The sequence below is a fragment of the Thamnophis sirtalis genome, unplaced genomic scaffold, assembly GCF_051295495.1.
Source record: "Thamnophis sirtalis isolate CommonGarterSnake01/CBP01778 unplaced genomic scaffold, rThaSir2_p1.2 scaffold_5, whole genome shotgun sequence".
NCBI lineage: Eukaryota > Metazoa > Chordata > Lepidosauria > Squamata > Natricidae > Thamnophis > Thamnophis sirtalis.
The window spans coordinates 15,176,137-15,199,888 of NW_028261385.1; the positions used below are offsets into that span (position 1 = coordinate 15,176,137).

Genomic DNA, 23,752 nt, shown 5'->3' on the forward strand with positions numbered 1-23,752 from the left:
AACCCACATTAGGCTCTTCTCCAGTGAGTCCTTCCTTCCCATTAGGTGGCTAAAGTGTTTGAGTTTCCTCTTCAGGATCTGGCCTTCTAAATAGCAGACAGGATTGATCTCCTCTAGGACTGATCGGTTTGATCGCCTTGCAGTCCAAGGAACTCGCAAGAGTCTTCTCTAGAGTTCAAAGGCCTCAATTCTTTGGCGCTCAGCCTTCCTTATGGTAAATAAAAATACTAAATCCAGTCTAAACATTTGTCTGACTATGAAACCAACCATAATCTTCATAATTATTGATTGAAATTATTTTAAATAAGAAAAGAATTTAGATTATTATTAATGCAGTTCATTGAAATAACAATTTAAGTTATTGAATAATTTATGGCCAAAAAAGAAAAAGCAAGAAAAAGATGTTAAGTTTTCCCAAGTAAAACTTCCTTTTGCATATGAGGGACGGGGATTTTGTGAATGCAGATGATGTTCAAGTGGTGCCACAAATATTTTGGGATTGCAAAAGGCAGCTTTATTTGGAACAACTTACCGTACATCCTGCAATAATGCCTTTAACACCATCAAACAACAATATCTGCCTCTCTCAAGTCCTTCCCGGACTCAGGTGGATAAAAATGTCAAAGCTAGTCTAAATATCTGGCTGACTGTGAAATGAACTATAATAATAAGAGATTACTGGGTTGAGGTGGTAATTATAGCTCTTTTATGAAGTAAATCACAGTTGCCTGGTTCCCACAATACAGTAAGCCATATATTACATTTTTCAAACCCTAGTTGAATTCAAGCCTGGATAAACACAAAATGCTAAACTAGCAAACTCTCTCTACTTAGAACAGCCAGCAATGAGTTGCTCCAAATTGTTCTTCCTTAGCTTCATTCACTACATATTCATCTTCCTGTGAAATGTTGAATATAAAACCTATCCTGTTTTTTTAAAAATCTGTAATAGTTTTCACAAGTTAGTGAGCACCCTTGGACAAAATAGGTTTATCAAACTATACAGTGTAGTTTCTCTTTCAGGATTGTGATTGAATTTCACAAGAAAACACTTTTTGCAGGCCAATTTAGCAAAAATACTATTTTGGTTTTCTGTCATTAACTGTAGAGTAGTCCTACAGCCCTATAGCAGTAGACTTATATACCGCTTCATAGGGCTTTCAGCCCTCTCTAAGCGGTTTACAGAGAGTCAGCATATTGCCCCCAACAATCTGGGTCCTCATTTTACCCACCTCGGAAGGATGGAAGGCTGAGTCAACCCTGAGCCGGTGGGATTTGAACCGCTGAACTGCTGATCTAGCAGTAGCCTGCAGTGCTGCATTTAACCACTGCGCCACCTTGAAACTACTACAGTCAGTATCAATTGTAAATGAAATAATTTAAACAATATACCTCCTCTTTAGGGAGGATGTTTAATGTGAAAACCAAGGCATATTTGAAAATGTATTACTGTGCCTCAGGGTGACTCAAAATCTGCATATTTTTTTTAATTTTTTTTTGCTTATTGACAGTTCTTGAAAGCTTCAGGAGAAGTTACAGAAGGGCCCTGAATGAAAAGTAATGTCCTGCTTGGTCAAAAAAAGTAACATCTGTTCTCCAGAAACAACTGTGTCATCTCTCCTAGCGAGTGGTAACTTTAAGAGTGGCCATGATTCCTTGAGACACAGTTCAATCCAATACAAGGACAAATGGTATAGTTCTGCCTCTCAAGCTTTAGAGGCCTATATTAAAGATTTCGATCTCAGTCTTTCATCGTCGGACATCAGAACTGGAAAAATTGAAATTCTTCCGAGGGCTCCTGAAAACTTCACATCCTCAAAGGACAATTTCGAGGCCAAGAGTGGTACGTGTGTATGTTTCCTTTTCAGTAATGTGTTTGGGGAGGAATCTACCTTTCTTGGAGGTCACTCAGAAAATGACCTCCAATGTCAAGCTAATATGTATTTCTTATTCATTCATGTATTTATTAAATGTATTTATTTCTTAACTTTTTATGGTACCCATCTCTCTATAATTAATTCACAAAAGCGGGGGGAGCGCAGGGGTGTCGTGCAAGGGCATGCCACACCCATAATGCAATGTGTGCCCTCCCCCAAGACATATGTGCGCATGACAGGTGTGACCCCCCCCCATTTTTTGCATGCTTTTTTCTCTCTTCCTGGGCTCCAGAGGCTTTATAAGAGCATGGGTGTGTGTGAAAACAGCCTCCCCCGCCCCCTGGAGGCCCTCCAGAGGCTTCAGGAGCTTCCCTGAAGTCTCCAGAGTGCAAAACACCGGCCCTACAGGCAAACTGGAACTTTGGGAACAGACTTCCGGTTTACTCGTAGGGCCGCTTTAAGCCCTCCGGAGCCTTTAGGTTTGTCTGTTGGGTCATTTTTCGTCCTCCGGAGCTTTCAGGGAAGCCTCTGGAAGGCCCCTAAAGGCTCCGGAGGGTTGTTTAAACTGGCCCTATGAGCAAATCGGAAGTCCATTCCCGAACTCCCGGTTTACCCATAGGCCGTTTTCTTTTTTGTTTTTTTTTTGGCGCTCTGGAGGCTTCAGGGAAGCTCCTGAAGCCTCCGGGGGGGGGGGTCTGTTTTCGCCCTTCCGAGGCTCCTATAAAGCCTCTGGAGCCTGGGGAGGGCGAAAAATGGCTTTAAAAAAGGCTGAACTCAACTGGCCAGTGTGCGCATGCGCGCTGGTCAGCTGACAGGGCAACGCCTCGCGTGCCCTGACAAATGGCACTGTGTGCTACTTGTGGCACGCGTGCCATAGGTTCGCCATCCCGGGTATAGAATGTTCTGTTGGCTTGGCTGACAAGAATTATTACAAGTAACTTTTGAAACATTTCCTTTCTTGCAACCTGTAGATTAAGTCAAATTATGTCTCTTCTTGTTTTAGAAAATGTCAAGCAGCGTACACTTCTGGGAAGAAGAATTGTTTGTGAGCCAGATATAGTTAGTCTGACTACAGATAATCTTTTAGCATTTCCTGAAGATGGTTCCCCCTCTTTCAGGATTTCTAGGCCATTAGCTCAGAGAAGCAATGTGAACAGGAGGTCCTGGACGACATCTGCTTCTTGTTCTCATCACTGGACTTCATCCGTCCACGATAAAAAAAAAGAAGATTCTTTGAAAAATTCCTTGCTTCCTTCCTCATACCATGAAGGTAGCAGAAAAAAGGGTACACGGTATAAATTTCAAAAACATCATTCTCTGTTGCCTGGAAATGACCAGCTTGCGAGCCGAGAGACCGTGCTTCATAAGAATTATCCAAGATGGCTGACAAACCATAAAACTGAGTTGAGCATTTCAGATCTAAGCAGTATTCCTGAATGCAAATATCCCATCTGGCTGAAGAATCATAATCTCTTATTGGATCCAAGTAATGAAAATTCCACACAGACCTCACATGTGTCTTTGCAAGATAATCAGGAGTTGGTGGAGTTTCAAAATATTAAAAGACATAATGATGTGGTGAGCCTAAGTCACGAGTGTGATGCTCAATCACATCGCCCCAAAGATTCTCCATGTGCCTGTTTTCTATTGAAGGGCTTAAGAGAGCACAAGGATCCGCTTATAGGTAACCCATAATAGCATTTATTTTGATGTCAGATTTCATCAACTTTTGGGAATGTGGCACAGTAGCAGTTCAATTCAGATACTGTGAAGAACCATGCTTTATTTAGCAGTGATTTAATGCGTAACATGCAATTGTTTATTTCAATTCCCAGAATTCTTCATGGGTTGGGCCTGGTTAGGGATTTCTGGAAGTTGAAATCCACTGACCTTAAAATTGCCATGGCTGTGAATAGCAATAGCTCTTAGACTTATATACTGCCTCACAGTGCTTTACAACACTCTCTGTCAGCATTTTGCCCCCAACCATCTGGGTCCTCATTTTACCAACCTCGGAAGGATGGATGGCTGAGCCCATCAGGATCGAACTGCTGGCAGTGAGCAGTAAATTAGCCTGCAATGCTGCATTCTAACCACAGGGAAAGGAAGGGCAGGGCAATAGCAATAACACTTAGACTTATATACCGCTTCATAGTGTTTTTACAGCCCTTTCTAAGCAGTTTACAGAGTCAGCCTCTTGCCCCCAACAATTTGGGACCTCATTTTACCCACCTTGGAAGGATGGATGGCTGAATCAAACCTGAGCCCCACCAGGATCAAACTCCAGGCTGCAGGCAGAGTTTGCTTGCAATCCTGCATTCTAACCACTGTTCCCGAGGGCGCCTAACCTTGCTTTAGACACTCGTATTAATTTGAAAGAATATGCAATATGTATCTTATGCATGATATGTGGCTCTAATTGTAACATAATTATTTTAGATGACACAGAGAAACTGATTCAGAAAGCAAGGAGGGCGCTGGAACCTTCTGCTGAGCAATCAACCAGTCTTCTGAAAAGTGATGGGAGTCCATGTACAGTGGATGTACTAGAAGCAGAAAGATTGTGGGATAATGTTCCAATTGGTTTGTGAGTATACGAGAACCCCATTAATTTTTTTTTATGGATACACAGAGTGGGACTCTTTAGCAATAGCCTGAGGGATACCTCAACCTACCTGAATGTGATAAAACGATGGCCTTTGTACAAGAAACCTAAGAAGACCCCTGCTAGACCCTTTTGTCGTAATGTGAAGCCAGATTCTTCATGAATTTGTCCATTCCCCTTTGAAAGTCATCCCTTTCACTAGTGCATCTGTAGTTTTAACTGTATGCTCTCTATGTCTCCTGACTCGTCAACCACTTACCTTCATCAGCTGTCTCCAGATCATTGTATTAAGGAAGAAAGACAGAGTTCCAGATTCACTTCTCCTTAGTAGCTTGAGAAGCTATCAAATTGCAAGTGGGATCCACAGAACTCTTTCCTGCTATTATAACCAACGAGTCCCTGTTACCCACTCACTTCACAGTGGCTCACTATCCCCCAAGGGACAAATAATTTTCCTTGAAGATTTTGGGGCCCTTTTCTCTATGTCAAGAGCCAATCCTGCTTATATGCTCATAAACTGGTTATTCCTTTTGTGCTTAACTACATTCTCCATGGGAGTCTCTGTTGCAGGAGCGTGCAATGCTTTTGAGAGGTCAAGGGTGACTTGAGTTATGGCCAGGAACTGTCAAACGTGTGGGCAGGGCTGTGTTTGAGGAAGGCTGCTGTGTCTTTTCCTTGGAAATGTGATTTGTTTACTTTAGGAACATACGTTCTGCTCTCCACAGTTGATGCAGAGGGAAATAGCTGTCAATATTCAAGGTCAGAAGACAACAAAAAAGAGAGTTGGGAAATAGAGTTACTTCCCCATTGTTAGCCATTGACCGTGTTAGCCATTGACATTGAATACAGGTAGTCCTTGACCTACAAGCATTTGTTTAGTGACTATTTCAAGTTACAATGGCACTGAAAAAAGTGACATGACCAGTTTTCATATTTACGAGCTTTGCAGCATCCTGATGGTCACATGATCAAAATTCAGACACTTGGCAACCGGCTAATGTTTATGATGGTTCAGTATCCCAGGGTCATGTGATCCCCTTTTGCAACCTTCTGAGAAGCAGAGTCAATGAGGAAGCCAGATTCACTTACCGTATTTTTTGGAGTATAAGACGCACCGGAGTATAAGACACACCAAGATTTTGAAGTGGCAATTTTTTTAAAAAAAGTGTTTGCACTCTGCAGACCCCCCCAAAACGGCCCATTTTTTGCTAAAATTGACCTGTTTTTTGTCAAAAAAATGGGCCTGTTTTTTGTCAAAAAAATGGGCCTGTTTTTTGTCAAAAAAATGGCCGTCCATAGCTTTTAGGAGGCTTATAGAATGTTCCTGGAGTGGGGGGGGGGGGCAAAACGAGCAAAAAACAGCCCATTTTTCACTCATTTGTGCCCTCCCCAGCCCCCAGAAGCACTTTGGAAGCCTAAAGGCTATGCACTGCCATTTTGGTGATGGGGCAGGGTTTTGGGAGGCCAAAAATGCTGTATTTAGTGTATAAGATGCACCCAGATTTTCACCCTATTTTTTCGGGGGGAAAAGATGTGTCTTATACTCTGAAAAATACAGTAATAACTAACTGTACTTGTTACTAACTTAACAACTGCACTGATTCGTTTAACAATTGTGGCAAGAAAGGTTGCAAAATGGGGAGAACTCACTGACCTGTCTTGCTTAGCAACATAAATTTTGGGCTCAAATATACACATATACACACACACATACATAATTTATTACACCACTCAGTTTGGAGATACAAAGGTATCAGATAAGAGACTACAATATGGATGTAATGAAAATAGTGCTTTTTCGTCTATTTTCCCAATCTCTTTGTGATTGGATAGGTGTGGTAAATCCTCTTTTGAGTCAGGTTCAATTCTCGGTGGCTTCATGGACAGGTCCATATAGTTTTCTCTTTCAACATTACAAAAGTCGTTTGATACTGCCTTATTCCAGGGTAGAATTCCTTATTCCATGAAAATATTAAGCAGTTGGATTCCGTGTCACTGTTGACTGTTCTCTGATTCCAGGATGCAAATGTTCCCAACATTATGAGATGCATAACTACCTACTTGAGGGAGCAATGCAAGTGGCACCTTCTCTATGTACTGTATGGCTCTGCAGATCCTTTCAGTCCCTTTTAGTGCAGTTCAGGTGAGCCTAGTAAATGCTTTGAAGCAGGGGTGGGTTCCGGCAGTCACTACTGCCAGTTCGCTTGTGGGTGCACCATGCACGCATGCGCAATGCAATAAAAACTGTTCTGTGCATGTGCAGTAGCAAAAAACAAGATGGCGGTACCTATGATGCCGCCCGGAGAACCAATTTGGGGGCGTGACAGGCCTGAGTCACTGCCGGTTCCAGCCACTCAGGCCGCCAAACCACTACCGGTTTTGCTGAACCGGTACAAACCCACCACTGCTTTGAAACAACCTGGGCTATAAGAGAGCAACTGAAAGCACCAACATTTCTCATATACAGTAAATAAAGATTTCTTGAAGAAACAAAAAAATGAGGATCCTGGAAGGCACTTAGTAAACATAAGATATTTTCTTGGCAGGTTTTGATCATAAAGGTAGCCCTCAAACTTCCATCACTAAATTGTGCAATTGTTAAGTGAGTCATCATATGACAGTGACTGGTTTTGTGGCCTTTTGGCTGCAGTCATTAGGCCAAGTGGATGGTCAAGTGAATTGTGTGGTTAAAGTACAACCATTGATTTTGCTTATTGGAAGCTGGCTGGGAAGATCACAAGCGGTGATCATGTGATTCTGGGATGCTGCAACCATTGTAAATACATGCAGTTTTCAAGTGACCATAGGCATGCTTCAGTGATTGTAAGCATGAGGACCGATTATAACTCACTTTTTTCATCCCCATCATAACTGCAAATAGACACTAAACAAATAGTTGTAAGCCAAGAATTACCTGTAATCAACCAACCATGACCAGACTTTGTTCTTTTCTCTTTCTTTCTTTCTTTCTTTCTTTCTTTCTTTCTTTCTTTCTTTCTTTCTCTCTTTCTCTTTCTTTCTTTCTTTCTTTCTTCTTTCTTTCTTATCCCACCTTTATTATTTCTTCAAATAAGGTGGCAATACACCTTCATTCTCTTATAATGAATTTCCCCCATAATGAATGCATGCTCTATTCACCAGCCCACCTCAACAACTTGCTTTTTGTACTTAACAAAAGGTGGGGGAGAAAGATTTTTTTTATGGCTCTGGAGACCCTTTCTGTGAGATCTTCATTTCTCTGAAGTCCACTCCAAAACCTTTCTGTTTCTCCCTAAAACCCACACAACGAATAGGCACTCCTGTTTAGTCAAGAAGGTGACAAGTGTCCTGCAGCCATTCACCCAGCAACAAAGCTGGGGGACAGAATCCACGTCAGTAATTCTTGGTTCGTTTTGACATTTGCTTATTTTGCTCCCTCTCCTAGGAAATTCTGCTGAGACTCAAGTTGCATTTTTGAAATCTAATTTTTCTTAGAGTATAGTAAAGCTGGGGACAGACTTTACTATAAGTAAAGGACTGGGGAGTTGGAAAAATGGCAGCTGAGAATCTGCCTGTGGAGTTTTATTGTTTTGTAGCCCTTCTGGCCTTGTACATATGTTGCTTGGTGAATACTAGCTCAACTCTTTAGGAAGGAAGGAAGGAAGGAAGGAAGGAAGGAAGGAAGGAAGGAAGGAAGGAAGGAAGGAAGGAAGGAAGGAAGGAAGGAAGGAAGGAAGGAAGGAAGGAAGGAAGGAAGGACGGACTTACTTTACTTACTTACTTACTTATTTACTTACTTACTTACTTACCGTATTTTTTGCACTATAAGATGCACCGGAGTATAAGAAGCACCATGATTTTGAAGAGGCACATTTAAAAAAAATGTAGGCTTCCCAAACTCTCTGCATGCCTTGTTTTTTGCAAAAAAAAAGTGGGGGGCAGATGCAGAGGTTTGGGAACTATTTCTGACTCTGAGCCCTTCTGATAAGGTGAGACCATCTGGTAAATCAGCAATGACCAGCATGGTACTTCATAGTAAGTCTAATACCATTCTTGGTGTTAAAGGATGGAACCAACAGGAAATGGATATTGTATAGCAGGAAGTCAAATCCGCCTATTTTCTAATGAACTTAGAAGATTTGCCTCAAGTCCCCACATTTCAAATCCCTCTTTCTATGTGGATGTAGAACTGTTAATGTAGCCTGAGGGTGGAAGTTGAGTTGGGTTGAGTTGCGTTTATTTATAGGCCGCCCTTTTCCCTGAGGGGACTCAGGGCGGCTAACAACTTATGGGAGGGGAAGACGTACAATAACATAAAAATACAATATGTAGTTAAGATCAAACAACATTCATTCAACATTCGGGCGGGGGCAAACTATGGTCTTTACCCCCAGGCCTGGCGGGATAGCCAGATCTTGAGGGCTGTGCGGAAGGTCTGAAGGGTGGTGAGGGTACGAATCTCCACGGGGAGATCGTTCCAGAGGGTCGGAGCTGCTACTGAAAAGGCTCTCCTCCGCGTAGTTGCCAGCCGACACTGGCTGGCAGATGGCACTCGGAGGAGGCCTAATCTGTGGGATCTTATGGGTCGAGAGGAGGTAATTGGCAGAAGGCGGTCTCCCAAGTACGCAGATCCACTACCATGAAGGGCTTTATAGGTAGTAAGAAGCACCTTGAAGCGCACACGGAGGCCAACAGGTAGCCAGTGCAGCTCGCGGAGGATAGGTGTTATGTGGGCGAACCGAGGTGCACCCACGATCACTCGCGCGGCCGCATTCTGGACTAGCTGAAGCCGCGGGATGCTCTTCAAGGGCAGCCCCATGTAGAGCACGTTGCAGTATTCCAGCCTAGAGGTCACGAGGGCGCGAGTGACTGTTGTGAGAGCCTCCCGATTCAGGTAGGGTCGCAACTGGCGCACCAGGCGAACCTGGGCAAATGCCCCCCTGGTCACAGCCGACAGGTGGTGATCAAAGGTCAGCTGTGGATCCAGGAGGACTCCCAAGTTGCGAACCCTGTCTGAGGGGTGTAAATTTTGACCCCCCAGCCTGAGCGTTGGAACACTAGCCAAATTTTTTTGGCTAGTGTTCCAACGAAGTTGTGATGCCCTAAGATAGCTGTATTTTGCTGGTTGTGTATATGAAAGCAATGCATTTCCTGACTCACTAGCTGATGATGGGTATCTTCCCAGCGTTCTTGCTGTATTGGGGACAAATAACTCTTCAGCCCTTTGGCCCTCAATGTTACATCTCTGGTATTAATAACCTGGAGCCATTTACTGGTGCCAGATGTCAACCTTGAAGCTGGCCTGGCTGAAGTCATCTTGAAGCTTCAACGCTGCCACACCAGAACTGAAGGATGGGGAGGGGGGGATTAAAGATAGCTGGGGCTGTGTATTCAGAATAAAATACTTTCTCTTGGGAACCAAGGATGTTCTCACACCTGGCCGGAGGAAGGAGGAGTGATGTCACCAGACCAGCGGATGCTGTCTTGATTGGGCCATGTGACTGATTGTTTGGGATTTGGGAGAAAACTTTCTCTTTTAATTAGGTGAAAACCAAGGGACCCTTTGGAGTCGGTTTTCACCAGATCTGTGCCAACATATTTCCAATAAAGCTATTTTTTTGAGGAATCTACCCGCCTCGGAATTTTGCTTGCAATGGATCTATTACTTGGAACCCTGACACTAGGTTCATTTCATTGGATGGGTAGGTCAGGAAGAAATTGGGAAGCTCAGTCTCTTGGGCTCAATGGAATCTGGCACTGATCTTGATCCCCAAAAGGATACAGGTGTAGCATCGCCTTGTCTTGATGGAATTTGCATGGGTTCCTTCATACCAAGAAAGCCCCTAGTTGTCCAAGTGTCTTAGTTGAGATTAAAGCTACCAAAAAGGCTGATTTGCAAGTGAAGATAAGGGTCTTTATGGTGAGTTTGAAAGGGACAGGAGATAGAGCTCTCAATGCCAGTAACAAACCCATAAAGGAGAAAAAGGATAAGCAGCTAAAAATTGAAGGGAAAAACAGAATGATTGGAATTTATGAATAGATTTATGCATTGGGCTATTCTTGGATTGTAATGATTTGTTTTTCAATTACAGTGTACAAACATAATTCAGAAACTTTAAAAAGTATTTCTTACTTCAGGTTCCTAACTTCTACATTTCTATCTACAGAAAATCTCCGGTACCTGTATCCTGTGTAGAGGAGAATTCGCCACCAAACCCCAAGGCAAGGATGGTCAATAACTTTTTAGAAGACTGTTTGCATAACGATCAACAGGTAAATAAAACATGAAGGGATGAACATTAACGTCTGCATTAGTTAAAGCAGGGATTTCCAAAGATTATGCCCAATTGTCAATACCAATTAGGGATGTGGGTGAATGCTTTCAATTTCATTGAGGCAACAATAAAGCCAGGAATGCTGGCATGTGAATTAGATATACATACATATCTATCCCACTGTTTTCTTTCCAGCTAAGAAGTGCAATGCAAAGTGCAGAAAGAAAGTAAATAGTAAGCAAAATAAATTAAAGGCAAAATATAAAAGTAAAGGAAATTTAAATCTAGATTTGACTTCTCCATAATTTTCTTCCTTTCCTCACTTTCACTGTGTCCATAAACCTATTCTTTTTGCTTTGTCTTTTGTTCTTTAATCATTTAATCTCTCTTGGAACTGTCATCATCCTTTATTCCTTCATACGTTTTTGCATTTCTTTCATTCTTTCTGTATAATCAAATAAATTCAAAATGCTTATTTCATACTGATCATTCACTCTGGCTGATGTTTAGTTCATATTCATTCATCATGCATTCTTTCCTGACTATGCTTTTAGCCACACAATTCTTAACTATCTCATTCCCGCTATAGATGGCTTGCTTTTATGTTTTGCCTGGCATAATCAACTCTTGCTCCCATATAACAATAGGAGAAACAAGCTCTTACACTAAGACATGTTTCTATTTATTGCAACAAACATTAAGCATACTGTCCGTTATCTTTCTATCAGCATTTGCACATCTTAAAATGTCTCTTCATCTTCTTCATCTTTACTAAACATTTTGTGAAGGTACACAAATTATTCTGTTTGTTCCAATTGTTTACTATTGGCATATAACTTGCAATCATTTATACTGTTTCCCTCAACGACCGTATTTTTCGGTGTATAAGACGCACCGGAGTATAAAACACACCAAGGTTTTGAAGATGCAAATTAAAAAAAAAAGTTTTGCACTTTGCAAACCTCCACAAAACAGCCCATTTTTTGCTCATTTCTGCCCTCCCCAGCCCCCAGGAGCTCTCTGAAAGCCTCCTACAAGCCATGCATGGCCATTTTGATGAAGGGGGCGGGGTTTCAGGAGGCAAAAAATGCAGTATTCAGTGTATAAGACGCACCCAGATTTTCAGCCTCTTTTTTGGGGGGAAAAGGTACGTCTTATACTCCAAAAAATACGATACCTTGATCTACCTTTAATTCCAGAAAAAAAGGGGGAAGTGCATCTCATAATTCTGGAGGGAATCAGAGCGCCATACTTCTGTTTCAAGTGCCAAGAGAATATTTTGGTTAGACTTCTTAACTTTTAGGTTCCAAATATTTGATTGAATGTAATATTTCTATCTTAGGACAGAGCAAATGCTAAAGAAGAGATTTATTTATTTATTTATTTATTTATTTATTTATTTATTTATTTACAGGGTTTGTATGCCACCCACTCTCGAGAGACTCAGGGCGGCTTACAGATAAAAAGGAAGGGGGAACATACAAAATTTTTTTAAAAAAATTAAAATTCCACAACATTCATAACTTAGGATGGGGCTGGATAAATCAACAGCCCCAGGCCTGCCGGAACAGCCAGGTCTTGGTCACTTTGCGGAAGGCCGGAAGGGTAGTAAGGGTCCGGATCTCAACAGGGAGATCGTTCCATAGGGCCGGAGCAGCTACAGAGAAGGCCCTCCCCCGGGGAGTCGCCAGCCGACATTGGCCGGCAGATGGAATCCGGAGGAGGCCCAGTGTGTGCGATCTTATGGGTCTCTGGGAGGTAAATGGTAGGAGGCGGTCTCTCAGGTAGCTAGGTCCAATACCATGTAGAGAATACCAAGAAGAGATTTCCTACAGAGACAGCAGAATGTTCTTTATGGGTAATAGGAAGTAAACATAAGGGGTCATTTTTACACCACAGTCCAAAACTCTCATTTGTTGGGAAAGATATTTTTTTTTCCTTTGATAGGCAGGGTCTTTCTTTCTTTGATTCCAGGAGAGCACGTTTTCGGGTGGAAATCATCATGGTCCTGTAGAAGCTTTGAAACTCATGCTATTTAACCTTCAAGCAGTTCAGCACAGCTTTCACAAAAACAAATCTGACAGACCAAAGGAAGAGTCCCCAAAAGTAAGCGGCTCTGTATAAAATGAGATTTTCCATGGTGTTTAATTATTGTACGCTTATCTGCATCTGGCTCTGGGCTATTAGCTCCTAATAGGCCTGAGTTCCTAGATTTATTCTTGAGTGGTGAGACTTTGACATTTTCTCCCAAAGGTAGCAGTTCAGTGGATGGATGGATGGATGGATGGATGGATGGATGGATGGATGGATGGATGGATGGATGGATGGATGGATGGATGGTCCAAGGACCCATTCAGGAAACACATCCATGTGTGCTACTATCTTTACGCTATAGCTATACCAGTGGTAGTCAATCTGGTCCCTACCACCCACTAGTGGGCGTTCCAGCTTTCATGGTGGGCGGTAGGGGTTTGCTATAACTCTGCTTTATAAATTTTATAAAGTAAGTTACTTCCCTACTTTATAAATCACCATTAATATGGAACCGGTGGGCGGTTAGAAAATTTTACTACTAACAGAGATACAAAAGTGGGTGGTAGTTATAAAAAGGTTGACTACCCCTGAGCTATACAGTCCTGTGGAGAAAAAAATCACCTTCTTTTAACTTCTCTGAATTTTTTACATATCTTTGCCAGTGAGTGTTTTCAGTTTCCTGTGAGTCCTAATGGTAAATTATTGGAATCGGAATGCAATGACAGTTACATTATAGTCTGGTGCCTTTTTTTCTTTCTATCACCTGATGTAACCCTACAACTCTGACTTTTAGAAAATAAAAGAGTCCCCTTTAAGGTCCATTTTGAGACAATAACAGCATGATATTGCATTCCCACCCACCCAACACACATAAAAGAGTGACAGAAAGGAAGAAGATTAAACAAGATCAGCTAAAAAGCAAGCAAGTATGCTAATACAAGACATGGTAGGCAAAGTGTAGGTAGAAAAATATATAGGACCCAAGAGGGAGATCAAAATAAGGATCCATGGGAGGGCCTTTTTTTGGGTGGTGGAAACATCTGAAACCAGCTGGAAGACAGATTGCATTGGAGAACATGAGGTCCAGAGCCCCAAGTGATTCTGTGCCAGGAGATTCCTTATCCATTTTCACCTTCCTTTTCCTCCTTATGGAAGAGCCAAAGAGAGGAGGTGTGCTCGTTGACAAGTGGCAGGTGGAAAAACAGGAGTCTGGGCAGGGGGCATATAGATGGCATTATCATGTAGTGGGTGAGCTACCAGCCATCTTCTATTCCCCAAATAGGCCACCTGTCTCAAGCTGCTTTCAGCCTTAAGGACCGTGATTAGGCCAAGCAGCACTAACAATGGTGATCTCCCATTTCAAATCCAGAAATCTGGATGGGTCAGCAGCCCTTGGGTGTGAAAAGAGGGGCCCAGCAATAACAATTTATCCTCCTCTAAGGTGCTAGAGATATAAAAGTCTCCCTGTCTTATGTGGCAGCACCTATGTGTAATATTCCATCAGAGTTAAGGCAAATCTTGGCAAACTGGCTTGTTTTGGGGATAGACCATAGATTCCTCCTCACAGTTTGGAAGGAACCAGATAATGAAAATGGAGTAATATGGTAAATTTGACAAGCATAAGTGGAGATGAGAAAAGATATTACCTGGGACATCTCACTCCATTTTCTTAGCCTTCCGAGATAGTTAAACACCTCTCTATTCCCAAGCTTTTAATTCTTAATGTTATGAATGCTTGATTGAATGAATGTTCATTTTATACATATTCATTGACTTTTGTTTTATTATTGTAAGCTACCTTGAGAATAGGAATGGACAGAAATAATAGGATAGGAATGGACAGAATAATCAAAACAAAGAAAAATAACATATGTGTTTGATCAATTTAGTTAATGACATAATTATGGCCACTTCATTGAACAATTAGATATGATTTGAGTCAACCCTGCCCTATAATCAAAACGAACTTAAACTTTTTTCTCTCCTCTCTGTAAAGTTCTCCCTGCAATTAAAGAGGCAGGTTGTGCCTGGCTCCCAGACATTTGCAAACATTTCCATTTAATAACAATTTTTTTTAAAAAAAAACCACAGGCCTATTATACAGAAAAAAGTTATGAGAAGTGGAACTTATAGGGGTCTGTGGATGTTATGCCAGTTATGGATGTTATACCAGAAAGAAAGCCCTACATTCTAAAATACAGGAAGTCATTGACTTACATGTCAAGGTCCGTGGGCTGGATCCAGCCCGCTGGGTACGTAAATGTAGCTATTTCCGGCCTGGAAATAGCTAAGGACCGGCCCGCGGTACCTCTGGCAGCCAAAATAGGGTGCAGGGGTGTGTGTGTCATGTGAGCCCTTCCCCCGTGCCCTGTTTTAACCAGCAGGGTGCTGCAGGAGGTATCTGTCCCATTCTCTTCTCCCCCTGCCCAGGCCAGCCGGCCAGTGGAAAACTACAATGCTGATCCGGCCCTCAAAAGAAATCCAGTTTGACACCCCTGACTTAACACCCATAATTGACCCATTTTACCACCTTACTTGCTACAGTTGTTAAGGGGATCATTGCAGTTGTTCAGTTGGTAATCTGAATGTTAAGTGACTCTGGATTCCCCATTGACTTTGCTTGTCAGAAGATCACAAAAGGGGACCACGTGACCGCTGGACACCGCAACCCTCATAAATACATGCTAGTTTTGATCATGCATCCGTGAGGATGCTGCCATGGTTCTATGACAAACAGTCATCAATCACTTTTTTCAATGTCAGTGTAACTTCAAACAGTCCCTAAACAAATGGTTGCACGTTGAAGACCACCTTCGACTTACGACTGGTCACTTAGCAACTGCCCAGTGGTACAAGTAGTCCACAGTTTATAACCACAATTGAGCTCAACATTTCTGTTGCTGAAGGAGACGCTTATTAAGTGAGTTTTGTCCCATTTTATGACCTTTCTTGCCACAGGGGTTAGGTGAATCACTGCAGTTGTTAAGTTAGTAACCCAGCTGTTAAGTGAAACTGGCTTCCCCATTGACTTTGATTGCCAAAAGGTGATCAAGCAACTTCGGGACACAACAATGGTCATAAGTATGAACCAATTTGCCAGGCATCTGAATTTTGATCACATCGTCATGGTTATAAAGGTTGTAAGTGTGAAAAATGGTCGTAAGTCACTTTTTTCAGTGCCGTTGTATCTTTGAATGGTCACTAAATGAACTGTTGTAAATCCAAGACTGCCTGTACATGACCCAGTTCTGAAATCCCAACAGCTGTCCCCAATTCTTCAATCACATGACTGCATTTCAGATGTTTAGTAACCAGGACACATTTACAGCTGTTTGCAGCATTACAACATTTTTGCCCCAAACCTGCGTTTACTTCCAGTTTTCAGCAAACCTAGCCTGCAGCGAATAGTTGATTCACCTAACGACCACTGTAAAACAGGTCATAAATTTGGGTAAATCATGTGGGTGACCCACTTTATGCTCATCACAACTTACAACTATAATGGGCATGCTCCATTGAGCTCATAAGTCAGGGACCACCTATAAGACAGAGGTGGTATTCATCCAGTTCTGGCGAACCAGTAGTGGAAATTTTGAGTAGTTCAGAGACCCAGCAAATACCACCTCTGGCTGCCCCCGCCCCCATCTATTCTCTGCCTCCCGAGTCCCAGCTGATCAGCTGGGTCTTCTTCAGTTGGCCTGCACAGGAGAATGGAGCTGGAAAGCAGGTTAGTGGGGTGGGGAGGGAATGGGGATTTTGCAGTATCCTTTCCCCTGCCACGCCCACCAAGCCATGTCTGCAGAACCGGTAGTAAAAAAAATTGAATCCCACCTCTCCTCTAAGAGCATCATAATCAAGTGTCTAGCATGGCAGAAGTAGGGTATCCGTGTGTGTGTGTGTTCCTTTGTAAGGTCCTGCACCATAGGTCATCCTTGAAGGAAGCCTGACTTCAGCCTATCCCACAATGGGAAAGGAGACCACTGAGCCATCTGGCTCACCACTGGCACTAGCTCATGCATACAGTATTCCCAATCACAGAAACATTGTATTTCACAATGCCTTAAGTCAGAGAAACATTATGGTAGGATTTGAAACAAGCTGTTCATGGTTGAAAACCAGAGAGAGAGGGGGGGAGGGAGGGAGGGAGGGAGAGAGAGAGAGAGAGAGAGAGTTTGCTGTGCTGAAGCAGTTTTCCAGGCAAAATGATGTGAAAAATTGATCGTCGATTACAGGAAATATAAACAGCTAAAAGATTGGGCAACTGATGAGTAAATCTAGATTAAATGTCCACACAGGCATATTGCAGGATGGAAAGTTTTGTTTCGGAAATAATTGAAAGAAGCACCATCCTTTACCGTTACTTATTTGCTTAGGCTTCCTTGTGTCTTCTCGTACATCAGGATTTAAATGAATCTTTGATAACATTCCGGGCCAAAGACGCCTTTCGGAAATGCGAAAGGAGGTAGATACTTTTTCATGGAATTATATGGAACTCCAAATATTTAAACTTGAGTAAGTTGTACAATAAAGTCATTCTTATTTGTCAATACCTTGGAAAGCGAAACGGCCTTTTAAACTTGTCCTTGGATTTTCCCTCGAGGAGAAATAAGAATAAAATAACTTCTACCCCAGGCTCTGCTATTGAGCAAAGTTTCTTCTTTTTCTTTTTCTAAAGGTTTCAAATGAAGATGAAAATATTAAGTTGATCGATTGTGATATGATCCCTGTGGCCCGATCTCTTCAGAGGTAAGAGGGGCTAACATTCAGAGGCTGAGATTCCCACTGTGTTTCCCGAAAATTAAGACAGGGTCTTGTTTGCTTTTGACCCCCGAAATAGCAATAGCAATAGCAGTTAGGCTTATATACCGCTTCATAGGGCTTTCAGCCCTCTCTAAGCGGTTTACAGAGTCAGCATATTGCCCCCAACAACAATCTGGGTCCTCATTTCACCCACCTCGGAAGGATGGAAGGCTGAGTCAACCCTGAGCCAGTGAGATTTGAACCGCTGAGCTGCTGATCTAGCAGTCAGCCTGCAGTGCTGCATTTAACCACTGCGCCACCTCGGCGCTTGCCTTATTTTTAGGGAGGTCTTACTTTTTTTGAGGTGCAGGAGGCGGCGAGCATGGTGACCTCATGGCTGCTGCTGTGTTGCAATATTTTCAGTGGTCTTATTTTAGCACATGCGCTCAAAAGCCCAATTGGGCTTATTATCCGGGGAGGCCCTATTTTCAGGGAAATGGGCTAGTCTAACTATACTGAAGTGTGTTGTGGTTGCAGTTGATGCTTTGAAGCACCCTTTCTCCTGTGCCACAACCTAGAGGAGTTTTAGGATCCATGACAGTAGCCTATTCTAAGGTGACCTCATGTGCATGGTTTCATTTTCTTTCCTCTTCAACTCTTGTCAAGTACAAGAGAAATCATTTGAACGCTGCCTGTTGAAGTTGGCATTTTCATTGGGCTCAGTGCGGAATGAGATGGCTTAGAGCGGCCAGGTGGATGTGGATAGGTAGATGTGGTCGGATGGACGCAGCTCAATCAGTGTGACTGGGTGGGGGTGGATGGATCGGTGCCGTTGACTCAGTGTAACCCAATGGATGGGGCCAATTGGGTGTAGCTGAGTGGATGCGGGTGGGTGGTGTGGATGGGGCGATGTGGAAAAAGTCACACTGGCTAACTGGACATAGGGATAACTTGGGACCCCACCAGCTCCTCGCCTCCTGAACTCCTGGCCGCCAAGCACACACATACCCATCCATTCCCACCTGGCTGCTGTGAATCATCCTAGATCCAGCTCCACAAGGCAATATCTGCAGCTACCCTGTCATATGGCCCCCCTCAGCTGGATGGTGCCCCCTCAAGCCTTAATATAAATTAATTTTAAAATTAAAAATGAAAGTATTTTTGCAAGATCATTTAAAAACGAGTGAGATGTCACCAGTTCGCCAAGTCTCATGAGAATACAGCGTTCTTGCTAGCACCCTGTGGAAAGAGGCCTGATGTTGCGAAGTCTTGTGTCACAAAAGGGAAGGGTTTGTCTTAACAGCTAAATGGTAATCCTCCATTTACAATCGCAATTGGGACGAGAATTTTTGTTTCTAAACAGAAACTTGTCAAGTTTGAGCTACACCTGATTATGCAACTTTTTTTTTCACCATAGTTGTTAAGAGAATCCCTTCTTAAATATTTGTTATCAAATTATAAAATAAAGTACAAAAATATGAAAGCAAAGAATAGGACACAGTGGGAAGGATATGTGAGGGTGGGTGGGTGGGAGACAGAAAAGAAAAAAATTGTTGACTCCGGACTCTTATCAGTTGCAGTAGAACAAAGCATTAACATTGAACCTCAACTTTTTTACTTTTCCAAAACAATGTAAACTAGCCATTTCTATAACAACAAATGAATCTAATCAGTAAAACCCAAAATCGAAGTTTCATTTTTTCCCACCTCAAGCACAAAGTCCAGAAACGGTTTCCATGTAGCAACAAAAGTACTTTATATTCTTTTCGTTAATCAAAACAGTCAATTTAGCCATCTCTGCCAGCTCCATCAATCTCTGTAGCCATTCGTCCATGGTGGGAATCAAAACGTCCTTCCGTTTTTGTGCTTAAAGTGGTCCCGCTATGTGTCGAGAATCCCTGCAGTTGTTAAATGAATCACATGGTCGTTAAGCAAATCTAGCTTTCCCTATTGACTTTGCTTGTTGGAAGCTGGCTGGCAAGGTTACAAATAGTAATCATTTGTAAATAATGCCAGAATGCTACAACCATTGTAAATAATGCCAGTTGCCGAGCTCCCCAATTTTGATCATGAGAATCCTGCAATGGTCTTAACTTCAAAGGCCAATTGTAAATCACTTTTTCAGTGCCATTTGAACAGTCACTAGATGAATGTAAGTTGAGGACTACTTGTACAGTACTTTGTAACAGGTTCTGTTAAAATGGGGAGTTTCTTTTTTTTAAATAAACAATCACGGCTCTTCTAAATTACAGTATTTTTCAGAGTATAAGACGCAACAGAGTATTAGTCACACCTTAGTTTTGGGGGAGGAAAATAGGAAAAAGAAATTCCACCTACCAGGTATTCATCTGGTTAGCATCCTTAGTCTGGTCAGCTTCAGCACATAGATTTGCTGGTTTTGACCACACGCACATGCACTTTTTATCCCCAGGTTGGGGATAAAAAACAGCTTCTAAAGCATAGCTGATCGTCAAGAGTGAAGCAATGAGAAAAGCAGGCAAAGCATGAAAGATCGCTTCATTCGTTAGCACCTCATTAGGGCTGAAAAAAAGCTTCGAAAAAGCTATTTTTGGAATATAAGACGCACCCAAATTTTCAGCCTCTTGGGTGAGAGGGAAGTGCGTCTCATAATTCGAGAAGTACGGTACATGACAAACCAATGTATAAGTATTTATTATGTTATTTTTTAACCTGGATTGGATAGAGAACAAATTGTGAATTTATTCCACTTGTAAATCTTACATTGGATTTCTTAGCCCTCCCCTGAGGCACTTAAAATTTCCCTTTAATTATCCAACTGATTGGAAGCTGAATTAAAGTACACCTTGAAGCAAATTCCTTGATGCTTCATGAAAAGTTGTCTGGGTCAGTTTTTGTTGCAACCTATGGATATGCTACTCTCCTGTCATTTCATCATCATCATCATCTCCTGTTCCTTTCGTGCAAAGCGCATAAGGCAGCAAGATTCTTCCAGTGAATCCTTTTCTGCAGCAGCATACTCTAAAATATGCATGTAGAGAGAGATTTGAAAAATGCAATTATGGGTTTTTTTTAATCCCACGTTGTATCTAAGTAGGAGCAATCATCCTTCAGCCTGAACAAAAATGCCCCAAAGCCACATTAAATGATGCTTTTAGAGGTACATAATCTGCATGACGAGGAACATGTAGCAGCATTGACTTCGCCTGTTAGGAACTGAGTCCTTGGAATCCGGTAATCTGGTTCACACATAATATAGTAAGTAACAATGTGTTGTTTAAGGATGAGCGTAATGTATGATATGCCCCTAATTGTGTGGACCAGGATACTATAGATTGCTCAATAAATCATAAATTCCTAGCTTGGGAAATTGTGTGAATACTATCGTCGTGAGATTAGTCTGTCATTTAGCTTTATATTTTTTTATATGCTTACATTGTAAGCAGAATAATCGTGGTGTTTTTTTCTCCGTAGAGCTTTGCATCATTTATCTCGACTTAAAGGATTGGTTGACGATACAAGTGGTAGAGAAGAATCAACAGAATCGCTCAAGACATGAAGCATTGATCATAAATATATCTACAAAATACATATAATGTAAAAACAACAGTTAAATGTAGGGGCACGTATTAACCTCTCATGAATATTCATGAACTCAGCTTTTTCCCAAATCTTGTATTTCTGTAAATATAAAAGTATTTATAAACGTATCTAACTAGAGTCTCCAGAGGCATGTTATCTTTTACAAAACTTTGCCAGGCCTTAAAGAAATGTGCAAATTATAGAAAAGAGTTGCTCTACTTTGAGATTTTTTCTTCCTCAATAGCTATGTCCTATCCTAGCTGGGTAGAAATAGTGTGAGCAGCACAGGGACATGCTAAAGAAAAAAAAAACAAGTTGTAAACTCTGAAAACTAATTTTATAATTTTTTACTATTCCTGACAACAGAGGCCGGAATACAAATGATTATTGTTAAATCAGATGTGGTATGGTCAAAAATATTAATTGTATATAGCAGTGGTTCTCAAACTTGGCAACTTTAAGGCTTGTGGACTTCAACTCCTAGAATTCTCCAGCCAGCTCTGCTGGCTGGAGAATTCTGGGAGTTGAAGTCCACAAGCCTTAAAGTTGCCAAGTTTGAGAACCACTGCTATATAGGGATAAGGATGACGAAATGAAGTGTTAAGGCAACATTATTGTAGAAATGACTTCTTATGCCTCACTATAATAGACCTGCATAAATATAACTTATTTTTAAATACATGTTTGGTCTGTCGGAATTTAAAATACTAATGTCTCCAAAGATGGATTCTATTTCCATATTTTTATTCCTTCCCCCCTAAACCACAGACTGGAGTTCAGCATAGCAGATATTTTCAATATGCATAGAATGACATCACAATTCTCTGCAAAACCATCAAGGTTAAGTTGCATTGTATAGCGGTTATGGCTGAACTCCATGGTACATTGGATCTCTTATCTTGGGATCCACTATTGTTGATTCAGACAGTTGTTTTTCAGAAGACAAAAAACACAGAAGGTACATACATTTGTTTTTCGCTCCAAAATTTCTCAGCCTGTGATTCTAGACCAGTGATGGCGAACCTTTTCAGCAAAAAGTGCTCAAACGATACCAGAGCGCCAGAAACCCTGGATTTCCAGCACGCGCATGCATGCCAGTCATCTGGTTTTTGTGCATGCCAGAGCACTGGAAACCAGAAAACCATGTGGCTGACGCACACCAGAAGTGCAGCTGGTGACGGTACGTGTACTCCTAGTTTTGCCATCATGGTTCTAGACCACTTAAATGTCTGATACAAAATTTGAAACCAATTTGATCTCTGAATGAGATTATCACTTAAGTCAACCTCATTTGGAAAACTGCTTCAGTTGGGGAAAACCCTTTTTATACACATGCAGAAGGCTGTCAAATAGCTGGATCAACTTGGAAAGCATTGATTCAATTTAGAGGTCTAATTTAAAAAGTCAATTTAGTTCAGGGGTTTGATTGAACTGCCTTCAAACTGCAGGCCTTCTCCGTGCCGTCATCTCCGTGAAATTGTTGACTGGATAAGTGTTTCTAACTGCTGTAATTTATTCAATAAACTATGCTTAAACTATGATGATTGAGTGTGATTTATGAATCTAAACATACTCTGCAAATCCACTTAACACCAGTTCATTTAGTGACTATTCAAAGTTACAATGGCAGGGGGGGGAAAGGCCATTTTTCACAATTATGACCTTTGCAGCATCTCCATGATCAGGTGATCAAAATTCAGATGCTTGGCATCTGGTTCATATTTATGACCATTGCTGTGTCCCAAGGTTATGTGACACCCCACCCCCTTTGTGGCCTGACAAGCAAAGTCAAAGGGGAAGACAGATTCACTTAACAACTGGTTTACTAACTTATCAACTGCAGCGACTCACTTAACAACTGAGGCAAGCAAGGTCCTAAACTGGAGCAAAACTCACCAAATTGGTCACTTAACAACAGAAATCTTGGGCTCAATCGTGGTCATAAATCAGGGACTACCTGTAGGTCTAAAGCATCTTAAATATGATGAGAGTGATTTATCTTATAGTTGAGTAACTAATAGAAGATGATCCACAGTGACTGGAGTTCCATATTACAAGATAATTGTTCTCCACTCTCCTCAGAAATTAGGAATTGGGGAGAACTTTTAAGTAATTCCCTATGGGCCTTACTTTTTAATATACTAATTTTAATAGAACCCTTGATTTGTTACTGCAGTAGAATTTTAGTAATGGATATTCCTGATGTTCTTGGTCAATACACGAGCCATAATTTTTTAGAATGATTCAGTGGTGGGTTGCAGGCGGTACGCCCCGGTATATGCGTACCGGAGCACTGGATACAGTTCCGGTACTGTGTTCCGGAGGATCCACCCGCCTGCCTAAACTCCTTACCGTTGTTTAAAGGCTACTGTGCTTCTGCGCATGGCACATACAGTGCCTGCGCAATGCTGTGCAGAACAGCTGGAGCATCACTGAGCGTTGTGGAGGTGCTAAGATGCATACGTGTGTGTGCACACGCACTGCACACGTCCATGAGGATGCAGCCGGCCCCTTTCCAACCGTACCGGTTGGGACGGGATTTGAAACCCAGCACTGGAATGATTGTAGAAGTTATAGCACCTGTGACTGAGAATAACTCAGGTTATTTCCTTATGCTATGAAGCTGGAGAAGACTAAGCTAAAAGCGATTCCTCAAACTAGTTCCTTCATTTCTCTTGTTC

General features: G+C 41.9%; 1 protein-coding gene across 1 annotated transcript in view; it reads left to right on the forward strand.

Moving 5' to 3' along the window:
* Positions 1 to 22,612, forward strand: part of CUNH18orf54 (chromosome unknown C18orf54 homolog) — a 24,159-nt gene extending 1,547 nt beyond the window's left edge. Inside the window, exons 2-8 of the mRNA XM_087715338.1 lie at positions 1,512 to 1,843; positions 2,881 to 3,561; positions 4,317 to 4,464; positions 10,629 to 10,734; positions 12,711 to 12,842; positions 17,446 to 17,516; positions 20,964 to 22,612. Of these exons, the coding sequence (XP_087571464.1) occupies positions 1,561 to 1,843; positions 2,881 to 3,561; positions 4,317 to 4,464; positions 10,629 to 10,734; positions 12,711 to 12,842; positions 17,446 to 17,516; positions 20,964 to 21,048 (1,506 nt within the window). The 5' untranslated portion in view covers positions 1,512 to 1,560 and the 3' untranslated portion in view covers positions 21,049 to 22,612. The remainder of the gene's footprint in view (positions 1 to 1,511; positions 1,844 to 2,880; positions 3,562 to 4,316; positions 4,465 to 10,628; positions 10,735 to 12,710; positions 12,843 to 17,445; positions 17,517 to 20,963) is intronic.
* Positions 22,613 to 23,752: the final 1,140 nt, after the last annotated feature.